Raw genomic sequence first — 19,297 nt, forward strand, 5'->3', positions numbered from 1 at the left:
AGTGAAACGTCCCGACTGAGCCCCACATTTACACTCCAATAAAGCTTATTGATCACACGCCTCTGAAGTCTGACTTTCTGCAGCATCACAAAACTTCTAGACAACGACTCCTCATATTTTCCTCCATGAAGCTCATGTTGATGCTCAGTAGAGCACAGAGACGCTCCTTTAATAGAGCTGATATTCCTGAAATGCTTCATTTTCAATGGGCAGATCTGCAGCTGAAACAGGAGCCTAGTGCAGTCCAACATTTTTAACATCAACATTTTAATAGAACATTAGAATATCAGATATTAATATTAATATAGAACATTCTCCTCATTCTGGCTTTTAGAGAAATGGGTTTTTGGGGAGGGGTGGGGGTAGTGCACTATAGACCCCTGTGGCGTGGCCTAAGCTTTCGGCCTTTGTTTTCTTTCCATTACTTTTACTTTTCTACTTGAAGTGGTTCTGAAACCAGTACTTTTACACTTTTACTGGAGTAAAAGGCTTAAAAGGTAAAGGTGCACATATTTGTCACTGTACAGCGAAATGTGTCCTCCGCATTTAACCCATCTGGTAGTGAACACACACTCACACACACACATGTGTTAGGGGCAGTGAGTACACACACACACCCAGAGCGGTGGGCAGCCAACTCCAGCGCCCGGGGAGCAGAGAGGGTAAAGGGCCTTGCTCAAGGGCCCAACAGTGGCAGCTTGCCGAGCCCGGGAATCGAACCCACAACCCTGTTATTGATATCCCGGCGCTCTAACCGCTGAGCCACCACTGCCCCAAGTTGATACTTCAGCTTCTATAGAAGTCTTTTAAAACCTTGTATCTCCACTCACTTCTACCTGAGGAATGAATGTCAATACTTTTAACACCTTTGGCCAGTGTAGTGTTAATAGTCTTGCCCAAGGACTCCTAATTGGTTTAGCGCAGCACAGTCATCCAGACGGGGGAATCAAATCGTGGTCTCCCTACATGGTGTGGTAGCTGGGGTGTTATCCGTTGCACCACACCAACCACCACAGAGCAGGGATGGAATCCACAACCTCAGGCTTGGGATGCTGTGCAGCACACACACATACAAACCTCCTGCTGAACCACAATGCCACCCTGACTAGAACATATCTAAATCTAACCTAAAAAATATTAAATGTTAGTACAATGACTATTGTTTTATCATTTAAAAATTCTTATTTTTTAATTACATTTTTTTATTTTATTTATTTATTTATTTTGGAGAAATAACTTCTGACACCATTTAAGAGACTGGAACTACGGTCTGAAAAGTTGGATTTGCTATTTATAAGCAAATATATGGAAATAGCATAAAGAAAGTCTAACATTTTTAAAAGTTTAAAAACATGTGAAATTTGGACCAATTTTATATTTTCATTTAAAAGTCACCAGTCATGTTTGGAATTAGCATTAAAAAAGATGAGGGATTACACAGATTTATGCATAATTCAAAATGCTATGCTACGTAACTAAGCTGTTAGTTAGACACAAATTAGTGCGACATCCAAACACAGCATCCAAAACTGCGGCCAACGACCTCTCCAAACACCTCTACAGCAGCGTTAGTTCGTGTTTGCTGTGTTTTGGTCCGCGAGCCTCTGGTGACATTACCTTGGCACTGCGTGTGCATGAATTTTGTGGCAGGCGGAGCTTCTGAAGAAGCACTAGGGTGCGTTATTTGTTTTGCTGTCGGGGAAGCTGAAGGGCTTTGCTCAAGGGCCCAACAGTGGCAGCCTGCTGAGCCCGTGTATCAAACCCACAACCCTGTTATCAATAGCCTGGAGCTCTAACCTCTGAGCCACCACTTACTTAACAGTCGTTCCCCTGAATCGTGCACAGCGCCTTTAACAGAACAGAGATATTTCTAGAAATCTGTCCATGTCAGAAATTGACATGGACTTCTTATAATATCTGTATCTGTCTGAGAATTACACTGATCCTGAGTTATGAAGCCTAGAGTGCCGGCATGTAGGCCTGACCCATGCATTTATGTGATAGTTTAGGGTAAGGGGTTGGATTGTACTTTTTTTTCTGCCGATTTCCAATCCAGTGAGTTTCGGATCAGCACGCCCTTAGTTATTAAGCCTATAAATACCTTACAAAACACTAATCAGCAGTTATAAAGGGCAGCAGTGACCTGTTTCTTGCCATAGTACACCCACATTAATCTGCACTGAGATCAGATGTTGCTGGTTCCTTTATTTTCCAAATCCGTTGTTACCTTGGCAATGCGTGTGCATGAATCTCGGGTCGGGCGGCGCTTCTGAGGGAGCACTGAAGGGAAGGGTGTGTTTGTTTTGCTGTTGAGTTCAAATATCAACATGTGTTGTCCTGAATCGAACTAACGAGGTTTGAAATGACCTTTAAAAAGCTTGAAAATAACTAATTATTATGATTATTATTATTTTCCTCCTTCATTTTTAGACAGCCAATTACCCAACCCACTCGTTACGACTCTCCCCCTATCAGGTATAATGCTTCCGACACTGGGAGCAAGAGGCCTGACAGATTTGCAAGCAGCCATTGCCTCTTTCCGAACCAACAGGTGCCAGTAGGTTCATGTTTATCTGCTCCAGGGAGTCCTATTCTATTGGCTATTAGTACTTCTCTACAGGGACTAGCCAAGCTGTGTGTGTGCATTTGCACATCTGTGTCAGCAACGGGTGCAACGTCCAGAAGGAAGGGGTGTTCACAAACATTCAGACCTGTAGTGTGTCTCTGACTTTGCAGTCTCTGACTTCTGAACAGCAGTGTGAAGCCGGGCTGTGCGTGTTTTGCTGAGGAAGTGAGGGGATTTGCTGGGTAAGTAGGGCAGCGAGAGAGCAGTGAGAAACATGGTGTGTATTTACACTAATGATCAGCCCCGGGCTTCTCTCAGCACGGCTAGGAAAAATATTCTCATGGACCTTTGGCTTCTGAGAGGAACAGGTTTAAGGAACTGCTGTTTGGACAGGGGTCTGTGTTTCTTCCTCTGTGTGTGTGTGGGGATGGGGTGGGGGGTGTGGGTGTGTGTTGGGTGTGTGTGACAGAGAGACGGAGAGAGAAAAGAGAAAGCATGTGACAGGGAGAGGGAGGAGAGAGGAGAAGGACAGTTATTACAGCAGCTGTGGAAACAGTGACACTCATTCACTGCATTAAAACACTGCCCTCTGCTATTCTCACCGACCACCATCCCGACACAGAGGATCTGGATTTGGATATTGAATTTGAAAAGAAATTCTCTCTCTGCTCCCCGGGCGCTGGAGTTGGCTGCCCACCGCTCTGGGTGTGTGTGTGTACTCACTGCCCCTAACACATGTGTGTGTGAGTGTGTGTTCACTACCAGATGGGTTAAATGCGGAGGACACATTTCGCTGTACAGTGACAAATACAATACAAATACATGATCAATCTGACCAAGCTAAACAACCAGTAGACCAAGCTTGACCTGCATGATCCATGTGACCAAACTAAACAACCAGTATGACCAAGCTTGACCTGCATGTGCAACCTGACCAAGCTAAACAACCAGTAGACCAAGCTTGACCTGCATGATCCATGTGACCAAACTAAACAACCAGTATGACCAAGCTTGACTATGCTGGTTGATCAGCATGATCCATCTGACCAAGCTAAACAACCAGTATGACAAGCTTGACCAGCATGATCCATCTGACCAAGCTAAACAACCAGTATGACCAAGCTTGACCAGCATAATCAATCTGACCAAGCTAAACAACCAGTATGACCAGGCTTGACTATGCTGGTTGACCTGCATGATCCATCTGACCAAGCTAAACAACCAGTAGACCAAGCTTGACCTGCATGATCCATGTGACCAAACTAAACAACCAGTATGACCAAGCTTGACCAGCATAATCAATCTGACCAAGCTAAACAACCAGTATGTTCAAGCTTGATTATGTTGGTTGACCAGCATGACCAGCAAAACCCAGCCAGTTGACCAGTAAGACCAAATATAACCAAAATTAAATGCAACACACACTATGCTGGTCAAGAATTAGTTAACCAGCCAGTATGTTTTGCCTGGGTGTCCAGCTTTCAACCACCATGACCATCAAAGACCTTGAGTCTCAAGCTGGATTTTTCAGTTGTCCCTTTTGCATTTGCACAGTTTGCATTGCTAGTGCTAGGGGGCGCTAAATGGCAGTACCAAATTGGGAGAAAAAGGGAAGAATTCTGTCGTCCCATTACGAAACCTGACGTTTCTCACAACTCCAGATGTCCTGATGTTGCTTTCAGGACCAGCTGATTTCTCGACAGCCAAGAGACGGACAGAGGTGACACAAATGGGGAGGGAGTGGAGCTGGAAGAGATCAAATGGATAAGGAGCCTCTCCTCCGCCCGGTTGGAGGGTCAAGGCCCTCTCTGCGGCTGTGCTGGGGGCAGCAATAATTCAGTCAGCAGCTTCCAGACCAGCAGGGTGGAGTTCCTCTTACTCCTCTAACTCCATTACACACACACACACACACACACACACACCCACACACACACACCCAGCGCAGGCTCACAGCCAGCAGCAGAGCTAAAGAGGGCACGCCTGGACCTTCACTAAAGACGACCTCTCAATTTCACAGTTATTAGAGGGGGCAGTTAAAACGGGAAAGGATGTGTGTGTGTGTGTGTGAGAGAGAGAGAGAGAGAGAGAGAGAGAGAGAGAGAGAGAGAGAGAGAGAATGACACCACAGTTATCAGTGTTAAAGTATTAGTAAGATGTGAGCAGTAGTAAACACGAGTGGGACGGTAATCAATCCAGTGAATATATCTGAGTGAGTGTGTGTGTGTGTAAGAGAGAGACTATATATGACTATATACGTGTGTGTGTACGTTCAGACACATGTGTATATGTGTATGTATGAAGTGAAATGACATGAAATGTGTGTGAGCGGATGTGTATGAATGTTTAATTGCTGTGGTAAGAGCTGGTAATTGAACGGGGGGGGGTCTGCAATCAGGAGAGAGGGAAGGAGGGAGCTACAACAGTGAGAGTAAGACGGAGTATAAAGTAGAGAGAGACGGAGACAGAGAGATGGTGGGAGGTAGAGAGAAGGAAATGAAGAGAGAGGAAGAAGTGAAAGTGAGAGATAAGGGGAGAGATAGAGAGATAGATAGAGAGAGGGAGAGAGAGAGAGAGAGAGAGAGAGAGAGAGAGAGAGATGAAATAGAGAAGGGGAAGAGAATGTGAGGGAAAGAGAGAAGGAGAGTGGGAAGAACAATAGAGAGAGACAGAAAGAGAAGTAGAGAGACAGGAGGAGGGAGAAAGAAAATGAGAGAGAGAGAAAGAAAGAAAGAGCGACTGAGTGACAGAGAAAAAAATGGGGGGAACAGAAAGAAAGAAATGGAGAACGAGAGAAAGAGGGGAAGAAAAAGAGAGAGCAAGAGAAAGAGAGAGAGAGAGAAAGAGAGAGAGGAGGAGGACGATGTGAGAAAAAAGAAAGAGCGGAGAGAGAAAGATGGAGGGGAGGAGAGAGGTTAGTGATGGAGAAAAGGAGAGAAAGAGAGAGAGAGATAGAGAGAGAGATAGCTAGATAGATAGACAGAGAGAGAGAGAGAGAGAGAGAGAGAGAGAGAGAGAGAGAGAGAGAGAGAGAGAGAGAGAGAGAAAGGGAGGGTGGAAAGAAAGAAGAAGACAAGACGGGAAGAGAAAGCTACAGTGGAAGTGTGAGATGGGGGAAGAGAGAGAGAGTCTGACAGAGAGGGAGATTCATGCAGTGTGTGTGTGTGTGTGTGTGTGTGTATGTGCAAAAGCTGAACTGACCCTCGTGTATGGCTTTGGGTAGAGGCTCATTTGTTTGTGTGTGTGTGTGTGTATGTGTGCGCGAGTGTAACTTACTCACAAGGCTCACACTCCCAATCACAACCTCTTACCTTCTTTATGGACCAGAACACACACTGGGCCCAATTAGAGCAGGCTCAGTGCTGCAGCTAGCTCCAGCAGGAGTGTGTTAACTGTGTGTCGTGACCCCTTCCAAAACAAAACCCCTCCCCCTGAAAGCCTCCCAAATCTGTTACTTTAATAAATACTCAGCGTTTATTATTTCTAGCCTTTCTCAGGGTTAGCGAAAGTCACGGCCCTGTTTGTGAGAGCACGGTGACGGGAAGGCTAAACACAGGCTTACACCACAGAGTGATAGATGGAGAGCATTTGGAGATGAAGGGTCATTGCTGTGTTTTTCCGTGAGGGATTTGCCTCCAGTGTGGAGGGGAGAGCGGAGAGTTGGGTAAGAGTTCATAGCAGGAGGTCTCTTACAGCGCAGATCCCACCGGACACTGGCTGGTCATAGAGCTGGCCACTTGACCTATGTGCTCTTGCTGTTTTCAATTCATTCCCGAAGACAGGAGTTCGCACCCAGGACGGATTCTGGGCTCGTTTTGGGGGAGGGGCTTATTATTGCTGGTTTGCCTTCACACAGGAGAATTCCATTTGAACCATGGGTCGATTGCACAGTTCCGAATGCCACTTTTGCTAAATGGTAGGCCCTTGGTTCATCCGTTTATCGCATTCTGGAGGAATGCGATAAACGGAACACCTGCACAGTCGATAAGTTGAAGCAGTCATGTGACAAAATGAACCAATCACACAACCCCAAACGCCGCACTGAGACTGGACAGCCTCCACACCTGCAGCAGACTGAACCAGAGTTCGCATGTAGCAAACCCCAGACCACCGACTTCAGGAAGACCAGTGATCGGTTCTCTGGACCACTACAGATCTCCAAGAAAGCTTGACCAAACGTACCAACCTCTTAGAGCAAGCATTCCCAGGGTCCGAAAAAAAAAAGCTAGTGTGAAAGCGGCCTACATGTACTTCTATTAGCTCTTGCGGCCAAACTGGGCATGCTAGCCATGCGACTCATCCCTGTTTGCCTGACCTGTTGTTCCTGAGTGACTCTTACCACCTGGGGGTTGTACCTTTCCACATGTCCCGTCAAAACGCCTTTATCCTATTGGCTAGCATGGTTCAGTGACAAAAACTTTTTGATTTAACAGCAAAAGGTTTGTAAAAACAGACTTGGGGTATCCTGCCACGCCAATCATTGGTTAGTATTGTAGGTATGTTCATTAAGTTCTGTACTATTGGACTTGCACCCCAGATATTTATACTTGTACCTCAAAGGCACTAAAGTAATCTCAGACTCTCAGACACCCCAGAGACTGGAATCAACTCGAACGCTTGAAGATTGAAGACTTAAACTCAGCTCAACTCACTTAATACTAAGACTCACAAGCCAGAGACTTGAGACCTGACCTGACCATCGGAAATTCTAGCCTTGACTCAAACGTATACCTCAGTGACTCGACTCACACTCAAACAAAGGTGACTTGAGACTTGGACTCGTACCCCAAAAGAGTCACACTTAAGATTCAGTTGAGTTGAGACTCACACTCAACACCAGTGACTTGAGACTTGGACTCACAGCCCAAAAGACTTGCGATTCAGTTGTGTTGGGACTCAGACTTGCAACCCAGGATTTGACAATCGACTCATTCCTGCACCTCAGAGCTCCAGATTCGACTCTGATTCAATGCTTGGCTTGGCTTGAACTAAAACCTCAGAGACTCGACTTGCACTCGAACACCTCAGAAGCCCAAGCCTTGAATTGGACTAACATTACAAAAACATGAGACCCTACAGACTTAAACACACTAGACTTAAACTTAGACTTCTCGGCTTGATTCACATTTGAACCCTTCAGACTCTCATGAAGCAACTTCTGCTCCACATGAACTTGATCGGATATTTGGTGTCTGAAGTTGTACGCCTTGTGGCAAAATTCAAACAGCGAACATGTCACTGACGGCCAATCACTCAGGGTCTGGCTCGCACAGCAGAAGCTTGAGCCTTGAATTGGACTCACATCCAAGAAACTTGAGCCATTAATTTGAACTTGCACCTCAGACCCGAGACTTAAAATGGACTCACAAATGGACTTAAAACATGGCTTGGACTCACATCCCAGAGACCTGACTCTCAAGTCAAGTCAAGTGGGTTTTATTGTCATTTCAACTACATACAAAGTACACAGTAAAACGAACCAACGTTCCTCCAGGACCATGGTGCAACATAGAACACAGTGCATACAGAACACAAGTGCAACACAGTGCAAGTGCAGACAGACAACACAACACAGTACAAGTGCAGACAGACAACACAACACAGTACAGACAGAGACTAATAAATAATTAGGGGTAGTGTGCAAATTATGCAGTGTGCAATAAATATTGAGTCCAGTGAGGTAGTAAGGTTATTAGTGCAAAATACTTCCCATATTGTCTGGGGTAAATGGTTGGAAAGAGAAAAAAGAAAGTGTGTGTGCATGGAACAAAAAAAACATCAGTTCAGTCTCTGGAGTTGAAAAGTCTGATGGCTTGGGGAAAGAAGCTATTGCAGAGTCTGGTTGTGTTGGACCGGATGCTGCGGTGCCTTCTTCCTGATGGCAGGAGGGAGAACAGTCTGTGTGAAACACTAAACCTGTCCTGGCCGAACGACTACATTTGGGATTAGGGGAAATGCTGTGTAAACTAAACCTTTTGCTGAAGTGTCACTTGAAGGCCTCTCATCTCCCTAGCCCATTTTCTCTGACACACACACCCTCACACTCCTGGCTGCTGTCCTGTCAATGGGAGGTGCTCTTCCTCTTTCAAAGTATGTACCGGTACAAGAGTGACGGGAAAGAACAAAGATTATGATTCTGTGTGGCAAACACACACAAGGCAGAGAACAGGGTGGATGAGAGGGGTATTGTTCTGAGAAGAACACATAACACTCAGATACACAAATACTCACACACACACACACACATGCACAGAGGACAGAGAACAGGGTGGTGGAGAGGATGAGAGGGCCATGAATCTGAGGAGACCACTGGGCAACCCCCCTCTCTGATAAAGCAAAGCGGAAACCAATAACATTAAAACAATAGAGTTATCGGCCGGCGCTCTTCCTGCCTGCCATTAACCCCTTACTGCCCCCCCCCCCCCCCCCCCCTGCACACGAGGCTGAATACTGCTGGAAAATTGGTATCATTCCATGGTTTCCCTCAAACGTTGACAGAGCCATTCCAGCCATTCATTAAAAGAGAGTCTGTGGAATTGTGCTGGAATATGTGAATAAGAAAACAGTCATGTCCCCTCTGTACACCACAGCATCCGACCTCAGAGGCGTCTCCTGAAATGAATGTTGACAAGCCAATATTTAAAGGATCTTTACAAGTATGCTAATGTGGCTAATGACGAATGCAAGCTAGCAGTAGCCAGTTGGCATTATGTCATATCCATGATGCTATTATCCTAATACTCCTGGCTATTCGCTTCCATGTTACAGCTACTGTGGATCAGCTGCTCCTTTAAGCTACAGCAGATGCAGTGCTTAGTGGTTATAGCTTAATGTGCAGTGCTGTGAAAAAGCATAGGCCATTATCACACTTCCATATTCTTTGATGCGGAAGCGTAAACAGCAGCACTAAAGGCTTCCGGTCGTGTTGCAATCAATGGCTGAGGCTACTGCCCTTTCCTAAACACACCCATCATTCAACCAAACACACTCACCAGAGTTCAACTCCAGCTGAAAAGCTCCGCCCATCATGTGTCATTTTTAATGAGGCAGCCAATAAAAAAAGGGAGTTAAACTGAAGCAGAGTGAACGCAGGGCTGAACGGTGGGACAGATTTCGATTTTAGCAAGGTTTTGCGAAAACCCTTGAGATACAGACCCCTTAGCGCCGGATCAGACCCCTCCTCGCTGGGTCAGACCCCTCAGCGCTGTGTCAGGCCCCTCAGCGTCAGGCCAGGCCCCTCAGCGTCAGGCCAGGCCCCTAAGCGTTGGGTCTTGATGCGTAGTTTAATGTAGAAATACGATGCTGTGTCGTTTTGCTAGCTGTGGTGTGCAGGACGCTCACTAATGTTGTTAATTTTGCTAATGTTTACACGGACTATGGGCGTTAAACCTGCTGGGTTGATTTGTTCTCCTCCAGGATGAAGCTCAGTAAGTGCTGGTCTTCAGTCTGTCCACTCAGAGATGTGATGTGGGGCTAACACAGAGAAACACGTTGCTCTGCCAATTAGACACCACTGCTTTCCACACTGAACACGTTCACCGCTGAGCTCCATGCTCCATCATCAACTTTTGCTCAATGTGCTTCGGCCAAGATCAACTTAGCCATTCGTCTGTTTGGGGAGACTTCCAGACATGTCAACTGCCCTTCTGTTGGCTGTGCTGAAGCCTGATGAAGATTTTTGAGGGAGACTGAAAACCAGCGAGCGCTCTGCTGAACGATGCAGGCAGAAGTTCCATGCCTCTTCGATTCAGAGCTGGACGTGACGACGCAGGAACCGGAATAAAGGTCTACTGACCTCTGATTTTCTCTATGCTGGCTTCTTAGTCAAGTGTGTCACCTGTTTAAAAATAAATTGCATAAAATCCATGCATCCATCTTCTAATCCACTTTTCCCTGGTCAGAGTCATGCTGGGTCCTGAATAACTGTCTACCTGGAATCATTGGGCACAAGGCAGGAATACTCCCTGAACAGGGTGCCATCCCCTCACACCAAGGGGCAATTTAGCAATAGCCAGTTCACTTACCATGTGTGTTTTTGAGAGGTGGGTGGAAACCGGAGCACCTGGAGAACACCTGGACTCCTCACAGACCAGCAATTACCGCCACCAGCAGTTCCTATAATTTGGTATCAGCCTCTTGCACTGAGAACTGCTTTTACTGAGGCAGGTTTACAAGCACGAACCACTTGTTTGGTTTGAGGCCTTAACATCAGCATCTCTGTTGGGTTCGAGACAAGACTCTGACTGGGCTACCCCTAAACATTTGCTTCACAAATAAATACAATAATAATTATTTAATATTTGTGATTTTGGGTTTAATAAGGCCAAAACCCTTTCCACGGCACTGTATATATTTTTGAAGACACGGTTGTGTAATTTGAGGCGACTGTGGATTGGTGGATGGATTGATGGATGTAGAACCAATAATGTGAAGAGGCTGAAGATTATCCAGAACTATCTAGGACAAAGGTTTTTTTGCTTTTGCTAGATTACACAAATATCTTAATTAATTAAATTAATGTACAGAAACACTCACCTAGAAACTGAGATTGGTCAGGACACTTCAATAAATGAAGGAAACAAACAAATAAATAAATAATCTGATTGGTTTGGAGGCTCATTCAGGATTGCCTTGATCAATATTGGCATCATGATTAACAAACAACACATTGTGCAGCCTTACTGATCTATTTACTTTAATTTGTGCAGTAAAGATTGTTGTGAATTGTATTGTTTTTTTAACAGTTATTTTATTTGTTTAAAAGACATAAAATATACATGTAGTTTAAAAGTATTAGCACTGGTGGACAACTTGGCGATTTTACATGGACATTCTGATGTATTCTGGTATACTGAGGCTGAAATACAGGGGTAAGTCTCATGTTCAAGTCATGCCAAATGTCTCCTTTTGAGACCCACATGCATTATAATGAGAGGCAATTCTAACTGAACTGTCTGTCATATGTGTTCTACCAGCTCCATAATGACACAGAGTCCCTGGACCCCAAGATTGCCATCAGCTATATAAGTTAAGCAGGGATGCTCATCTTACTTAACAGCTTTGATAAGTTAAAGAATTACTGTGTCCTACATACATTTCATATAAAGGTTAAATTAGCTGTCTGTCTTAGCTGTTAAATTCATATTTAAAGAAAATTAAATATTTTTCAGACATCATTATTGAACCATTTGAATTTATTAAAGAAAGAAATCCAAGAGTCCAAAAGGCTAGTGCTTAGTGCTTGGACCCCGATGATTGCTACTGGAGATGTAATTTGAGAATGGACGCTTAGCTCTCACAGTGTTCTGACAGTTACGAGATTTTAACTTATTTTTCATACAATTTTTATTTGTATTTTCATACACATATCAGACAAACGCAAAATTAGCTGCTTTTTCTCCACAATTATTAAAGCTGTCAAAGCTACTATAGACAAAAATGTAAAAAAACAACAAAAAAAAACGAAATATGGCTTTCTCTGCTGCAGACCACCCCTGCCAACATCCCAAAATGAAATACTAATCAAATCTAAACAATTCATATTCATCAATCAAAATTATGCAAATTATACTAAAGGCTCCTTGACATAGAATTAAATAAAATAGTGATGCAATATATAAAAACGGTTAAAGCTTCACAACATAGCACCCATTTCTCGGTCCATACAGACTGTATAGGGAAATTAAGTTGTAAAACCAGCTCTTTTTGCGTTTACTGATTTTGTGATGTCACAAAATCAACTCATTTATATATAGTAACCTTTTCAGTCTACAGATATTTAGAAGCCCCGTCCAGCGAAGCACTTTTGTAAGTTGCTCTGAATAAGAGTGTCTGATAAATGCCATAAATGTAAATGTAAAGATGTAAATCTAAATACAACAAAAACAGCCCATTTAATTCAATGGGATGAAGAAATGTTAAAATCGACACATTTTATAGTTTTGGTACTTAAACTACGAAAATGGGAAGCACAAAAAATGCTAATAAAAATATATTTAAGATATATATATAAAACCTTTAATTCTTATAAAAAATGTTTCTTTTAATTGTAAAAATATTTTAGAATAATTTTAGTATTAACAATCTTTATTTTCTAATACATACATTTTTTTGCATATAGTCTTGATGCAAGCAAAACTACATGCTACAACATGTTTCCACACTGGAAGGTTTTCTGAGGGCTACTGTAAAACTGCGTAGTACAGCTGAAGAGCTTAGCTTTGAATTACAATCTAAAAAACAAAATACACTGTTCTCTTTAAAGTACTATATTTATTAACAGAAATATCCTTATACAAACAGGCAGGTTTGTCCTATAAATATAATGCATTTAAATTAGATTTAGACTCAATTCTTAACCACGTCATCTGAACCAGTGTTCCCCAAACCTCTGCTGTGTGTGTTTCCTTGTACATCATCGATTCTGATGCTTAACAACAGCATGATGGAGCACATTTTTCCCATCGGGGTCGGGTCTAATCTCTGCGGCACGTGTAGCATGCCTGTGGAATGTTGAGTAGGAGAGTGCTCCTGAACGGGAAGTGAGTCAGTGATGGAGCCGCGGAGCCCTAATGGCGGGCCGCAGGAGACGGGAAGTGGTGCTCAGTTTCTGGGGCCCTGCAGGGTATCGATGAGGATCTTATTGTAGTCGCCCAGCTGCTTGGTGACGTTCTTCATCACAGGGCGGTAGTCGCTCTCCATGCCCTTCGAGGCGATGACTGGTGAGGAGGTGTTAGGGAAGGCTGGGGTACTGGTAACTGAGTCCACATGTTTACCTTTTGACCTTTGTCCTCTTTTGATTAAACACTAACTAAAATTCCAAAGCATTTGCAGTGAGGTGACCCTAATCAGGGTGCTAGCGGTTCCTGTTTACACTCTCACTGTAAAAATAAAGGTGCTACAAAAAGTTCATTGAGAGGTAGAGCCATAGAAGAACCACTTTTGGATCCAACAACAACAAAAAATGAATTTCTTGCTAAGAACTGTCTTTAATTTGTTTATGAGAAAAGTCCTAACAAATTCTACATCAGATTTATGATGTGTTTTCAAACCACAGATTTGTTCACAGCTCTGCTCTCATAATGATGGATCGCATTGACCTCACAGACTGAACAAATCCCAAATACGTAAAACAACAAATTTCTCAAATTGCTCAATTTGTGCAAGTAGCACAGATGGTTCTACGTTTATGTGGCTTCCGTACCGTCTCGTCCCGCATTAGTTAAAAAATGAAAATCGATCAAATACAAAGTTCACTCACAAGGTGACAACTAAGTGCATACAGTGCAAACTTTTAAATCAATCATCAATAAATGTGAAACCGTCAATCAAACTGCAAATGTTAAACTGCTCTGAATCAGGAGAAAGAAGCTGGTTATCATTAGCTTAGCCAGCAGTATAACAGTCTCCTCACCACAGAACAAGTTCAAGACTGCCTGATTGACTGCCTACTTATGAAAGGACATGAAGCTGAAATGACATTTTCCCCATAGCTTTGGATCTGTAATACACTTGCTAAGCTAGCCTTTGCTCAACTACATATTTAACAGTATTTAGATGTAAATGACGAACGCTATGGTAGTGATGCAGGGCGAGCAGTGCAAAAGGATACAGTCCTTCATCACGAAGTTGTTCTGTTCATGGTGTTGCCACTTCCTTTCCAGATTTCTCAACTGCACAAAAAAAATGGAAATTAGTCAACATATGTAATCTATGGATATATGGACAGTTGGCTATTTGATCATTTGCGCAACACTGAGAGATAGTGGTAAAATAACTAAACACATACAACTGAAGAAAAGTCATTTATTAAATGTAATTAATAGAAATGTAATGTTCCTTTGAGGCAAAAGTTAGACCCCCCCCCCACACACACACATTGATACATTGATTACTACTTTAAAGGTGTATTAGGAGCTGAATCAGGATCAGAACATCAGCTGCAGATGATCAGAACATGGTTAGAGAGGATTATTCTGGAGGAGTCTGTCTTATTTAAACCTCAGACGTTAAGTCTGGTCTGCTCTTAATGGAAGTTGAAGTGAGAGGTGAAGAAGATCACCATGGCCAGACCCAGTGAGCTCTCCAGTGAGGCCTTCAGAAAGAAGGTTGTAGATGCAGATGAGTCTGGGAAGGGATTTAAAAAGATCTCAGAACTACTAGAAAACAGCCGTTCCACCGTCCACTAAATCCTTCACAAGTGGAACATCGGCCAACCTGACCAGTTCAGACCGTCCTAGGAAGTTCAGCCCAGGAACAAAGACCACAAGATGAGTATAGAAGTTTCCAACAATCGTAAATGTCATCAGAGGATCTACAGGCAGCTCTCACCACAGTTAATGTCAAAGTACAGCATCTACCATCAGAAGAAGACCAATGTATTCAAGATTCAGCTGTCCAAAGCACATTGCTCCAGAAGACCTGATCTTTGTCTAGGTGTCTGGGATTACTTGTCCAGTTCACAATTCAAGTACCGTACACAGTACACAGTTTGACACCACAGTTAGAGGAGGTTGATTAATTGTCCACATTTCTACAGACGTCTTTCTGAAATCTGCTAGAGACCCTTCTTGTACGGAGCCCAGTTCGTGACGAGTTGGGGCATATTACTTAAGTGGGCACGTGAAACGTCCCAGCAGATCCAAGCATGGTGGGTGTGGAGTATCTGAGGTCACGTTCATCTCTCCCTTCCTCTCTGTTTCTCTCTTCTGCTTGCTCTCAGCAGAAAGACTGTGTAAATGTGCTGGCTGGACAGAAACGTTTCCTTTATAGATAGGCACAGGGGTGAGTTGTCAAGACTGTTGTGGAGACTGTAAGTGCTGATCTTTAGCCTAAATAAGACTACACGGATCAGGAAATCATACCCCACCCAAGCATAAAATATTGTGGGACTCAGTAAAGTTAAAGCGCTGTGGTGAGTGCTGACTTTAGAGAAGTTCTTCAGAGAAGACACTGGTTTGCCAAAAATTTTTGGATGTTAGTGGAAATGCTTTTGGCTAATGAACCAGGAAGGTCCCTCAGATCCTCCAGATTTTCTCTTTTAGTTGTTCCACAAAGAAAAACAAAAATCTTTGGTGATGCTGCTTTTAGCCACTATGCTCCAAAATGCTGGAACAACCTTTCAACTGATTTGAGAGAAGCTCAAAACACTGAAATCTTTAAGTGTAAAATAAAAACCTATTTATTTAGACTGGCTTTTATGTAGTGTTTTGTATAAACTTTCTCTTAGTCTTAAAATCCATTCTTATAAACTTTGATTTGTATTTTATCTGTTTTTATTATCTGCAATATTTCATGTTTTATCTTTTCTTTTATTTTATTATGAATTTATTTTGTTTGATTTTTTAGATATTTTGTTTTATTAGCAGTGATGAGCTCTGCATTTTAGAGATCATTGTAGGGAGGATGCAAAATGGATTTAAAAAATGGACACTATGAATGTGCTATAAGTAGTTGGGCACAAATAAAGGACTGTATTGGAAAGTATTCAAGTCTGAAGGTGGCACATACCAGAAACTGGCAGCATATCATCACTATGACACAAAAACCTTCTTAAAATTTAAAATCTAAAATCCTTCTTAACTTTCAATGCAAGTCTTTTATAATTATAAGTCATTTCTATTGAAAAGTTTGCCAAAAAAAACAAGATTCAAATTAGGTAAAAAAAGTAAGGTTTTTGTGTGAAGGCAATAATATCAAAGTTATGATGGTCATTGCTGCTCCTGTATATAAATCAAGAGATATGAGATTAGTTTGTTCCATTTTTATCTTTTATAAGAGACAGGTTTTATGTGCTGCCTCATACTCCAGTTGTTTTCCTTCTCCATTGTTTGAATAACACTTAACATGCACTTGCGAGTAGCCCACCCACAAATTTGTAGTGCGGTGCAGAACGGCAATCCTGGCGCTGTACTGCATTGGAACATTTTAACCCTTTAAAAAGGCAATGCTTTATTACAAACTTCTGTTACCAAGAAATAGCCCCACCGGTTTGTATAGTCCCTGTAGTAACTGAATAATACACCTTAGTGTGTAATAAGTCTTTCAGCGGTTAATATTATTATTATTAATTATTATTAATACTATTAATCATTCAAATGAGTAATGCCCTCTTCTTCTTTTTTAGAGAAATATGGGGAGTTTTCTTATGTCTGTGTACGAGTGTGTTTCTGACCTGTGCATGTGTCTCGTTCTCCTGTAACTGCGCTGCCAGAGCCTCATATTCTTGGTTCATCTTGTGCATGATCTTCTTGAAGGTGTCTCTCCTCTCGGTTAGAGACACTCTGTCCTCCTGCAGTCTCTGAAAACACAAACAGGAACTTTAGGTTTGTTTGTACAAACCATAAATAACCAGCAATAAAAACAAAACACTGTATCAAGATGCAGCTACGCAATGACTAATATAATATAGTGCACTATACGGACAAAAGTATTGGGACACACTTATTCCTGGTTTCTTATGAAATCAAGGGTATTAAAAAAAGAGTTGATCCTGCTTTTGTTGGAGTAACTGTCTCTACTGTCCAGGGAAGAAGGCATGCTACTAGATTTTGGAGGGGCTCTGCCGTGAGGATTTGATTGCATTTCGTGACAAGAGCATTAGTGAGGTCAGGATGTTGGATGATCACCACTACAACTCATCCTCAACTCCTCAACTCATCCCAAAAAGTACTGGATGGAGCATCAACCATCAATTCAGAGAACACAGTCATTTAGAGAAATTCTGGCACAGGAAGAGGTCCAATCCACAACAGCATCAGAAGAGTTTCTGAGAGTTAACAGCTTGTGTGATTGGCGGCTTACATGGCAACACCTTGTAGCTCAGCTTAACTCTGGAGCAAGTCTCAGTTTCAGCTGTGAAGAGAAGATCTGCGAGAGCTGGTTTGACTGCAGGTGGAGTGGCAAGAAGAGAGCTGAGACAGCAATACAAGAAAGGCAGGCTTGTCTAGGTCAAACTGGGGAAAAAATGGGGGTTCAAATAGTTTTTTGACCGGTAATGCATATATCAACCATGTGTGCATGCCATGTGGCATAAGCAGAATACAGGGAAACCCTGGCCTGCGTTACAGTGTTGCCCTTTCCACAGCGGAAGAATCGTGAGCTCCTGCAGGGAGACATTTCAGAAAAAATGTGTATCCTGTTCTAGGCAGACCCCCCTACTGAGAAATGCACTGAGGTGCCTTAAGTTCAGTAGGTTCCTATAGAACAGCTCTGGCAGTGACAGCTGATATCCCTGTTTATGCTAAAGAGGGTTTGCATCCGATCAGGAGCCGGCAGAGGAAGCGGTACACGGGTGCGAAAGTCTGTGTCACTGAAAATGCCCTGCTAACCAGAGGAAGTCTATAGTCTTCCTGAGAGGGCAAGCTAAACGAGAGAGCTGATGCCTAACTTAGGTCATTACAGCACCTAAATCCATTTCAAATTTTTGGCAGCTTAACAAAATGTGTCTCCTACAGGGCACTGGAATGCCTGTTATATGAAACTCTCAAAGGAAACCAAACACAAGCCCTGAACAATATCAACTTGCACATTTAGAACTGATTAAAGACAGCCTCAACATTAAACGTACACTACATGTCCAAATATTTGTGGACACCCTCAAGTGAATGCACTCGGCTACTTTAAGTTGTACTCTTGGCTGATACAGATGTGCAAATACACACACAAATACACAACTTGTCTAGTATCTGTAGAGAAGTACAGCCGACACAATATATTACTCTCTGGAGCAGATAAACACAAACCTATAGACACCATATCTAATGCCAGGCATTGAGCTGTGGAGCAGTGGAACTGTGTTCTCTGGAATTATGGTTGGTGCGCAATTCAATACTTTTGGGCTTGAGTTAAGGGAGTTGGGCATCATGACTTTACTAATGCTCTTGTCGATAAATGCAATCAAATCCGTACAGCAGTGCTCCTCCAAAATCTAGTAGAAAGCCTTCTTCTCTGGACAGTAGAGACAGTCACTCCAAAACAGGCAGGATAAATAATACCCTTAATTTTAAAAAATAATAATAATAAATGGGCAGGTGTCCCAATACTTTTGTCCATGTACTTTATCTTACATAGTCAGGTCAATAAAAAAAAAGTATTTGGACAGTGACACCATTTTTCACATTTTTCTGTACAGAGCAGAAACGTTGTGAGTGTCCTAATAAACACTTTTTCGTTCTTTCTTTCAAAGGTGAACACAGATTTCTTTCCTTGGTGAAAAAAACCCTCTTCAGAACATCTAGTCTAGAGACTTTCTGAGAGGTGAAGTACTGAAAAATCAGTTACTGAAGATAAAGCTGAAGCAGAAAGAGCCACAAGCAAGCAGCAAAGGAAGGACACTGCAGTAAAGGCCTAGGGAAGAATCTCAGGGAATGAATCTCAGCATTTGGTGAGATCCAAAACTGAAGCAGAAAAAGCCACAAGCAAGCAGCAAGGGAAGAAGACTGCAGGAAAGGCCTGGCAAGCACCTGAAGGAAGGAATCTCAGCATGTGTCTATGGTCCATTGGTTTCAGACTTCAGGCAGTCAATGACTGCAAATGATTTACATCCAAGTACTACAATGATCCTTATATTTATAATTATGTTTGTTTGTCCAAATACTTTTGAGCCAGTAAATGGAGGCACTATGTAAAAAAACTGGAATCACACTTCAGTTCAATATTGATGTGACATCTAAATCTAAAAGTGGAGGCAAAACCTCAAGGCCATTGATGTGGTGGATGTGGAGTTGAACTCGC

General features: G+C 42.7%; 1 protein-coding gene across 1 annotated transcript in view; it reads right to left on the reverse strand.

Moving 5' to 3' along the window:
* Nucleotides 1-12,726: 12,726 nt before the first annotated feature.
* Nucleotides 12,727-19,297, reverse strand: part of ift74 (intraflagellar transport 74) — a 41,982-nt gene continuing 35,411 nt past the window's right edge. The window contains exons 18-20 of the mRNA XM_072697263.1: nucleotides 16,737-16,862; nucleotides 14,175-14,235; nucleotides 12,727-13,281 (exon numbers count right to left, since the gene is read on the reverse strand). Coding sequence (XP_072553364.1) covers nucleotides 13,166-13,281; nucleotides 14,175-14,235; nucleotides 16,737-16,862 — 303 coding nt within the window. The 3' untranslated portion in view covers nucleotides 12,727-13,165. The remainder of the gene's footprint in view (nucleotides 13,282-14,174; nucleotides 14,236-16,736; nucleotides 16,863-19,297) is intronic.

This window comes from Salminus brasiliensis, chromosome 1 (assembly GCF_030463535.1).
Source record: "Salminus brasiliensis chromosome 1, fSalBra1.hap2, whole genome shotgun sequence".
Classification (NCBI taxonomy): domain Eukaryota; kingdom Metazoa; phylum Chordata; class Actinopteri; order Characiformes; family Bryconidae; genus Salminus; species Salminus brasiliensis.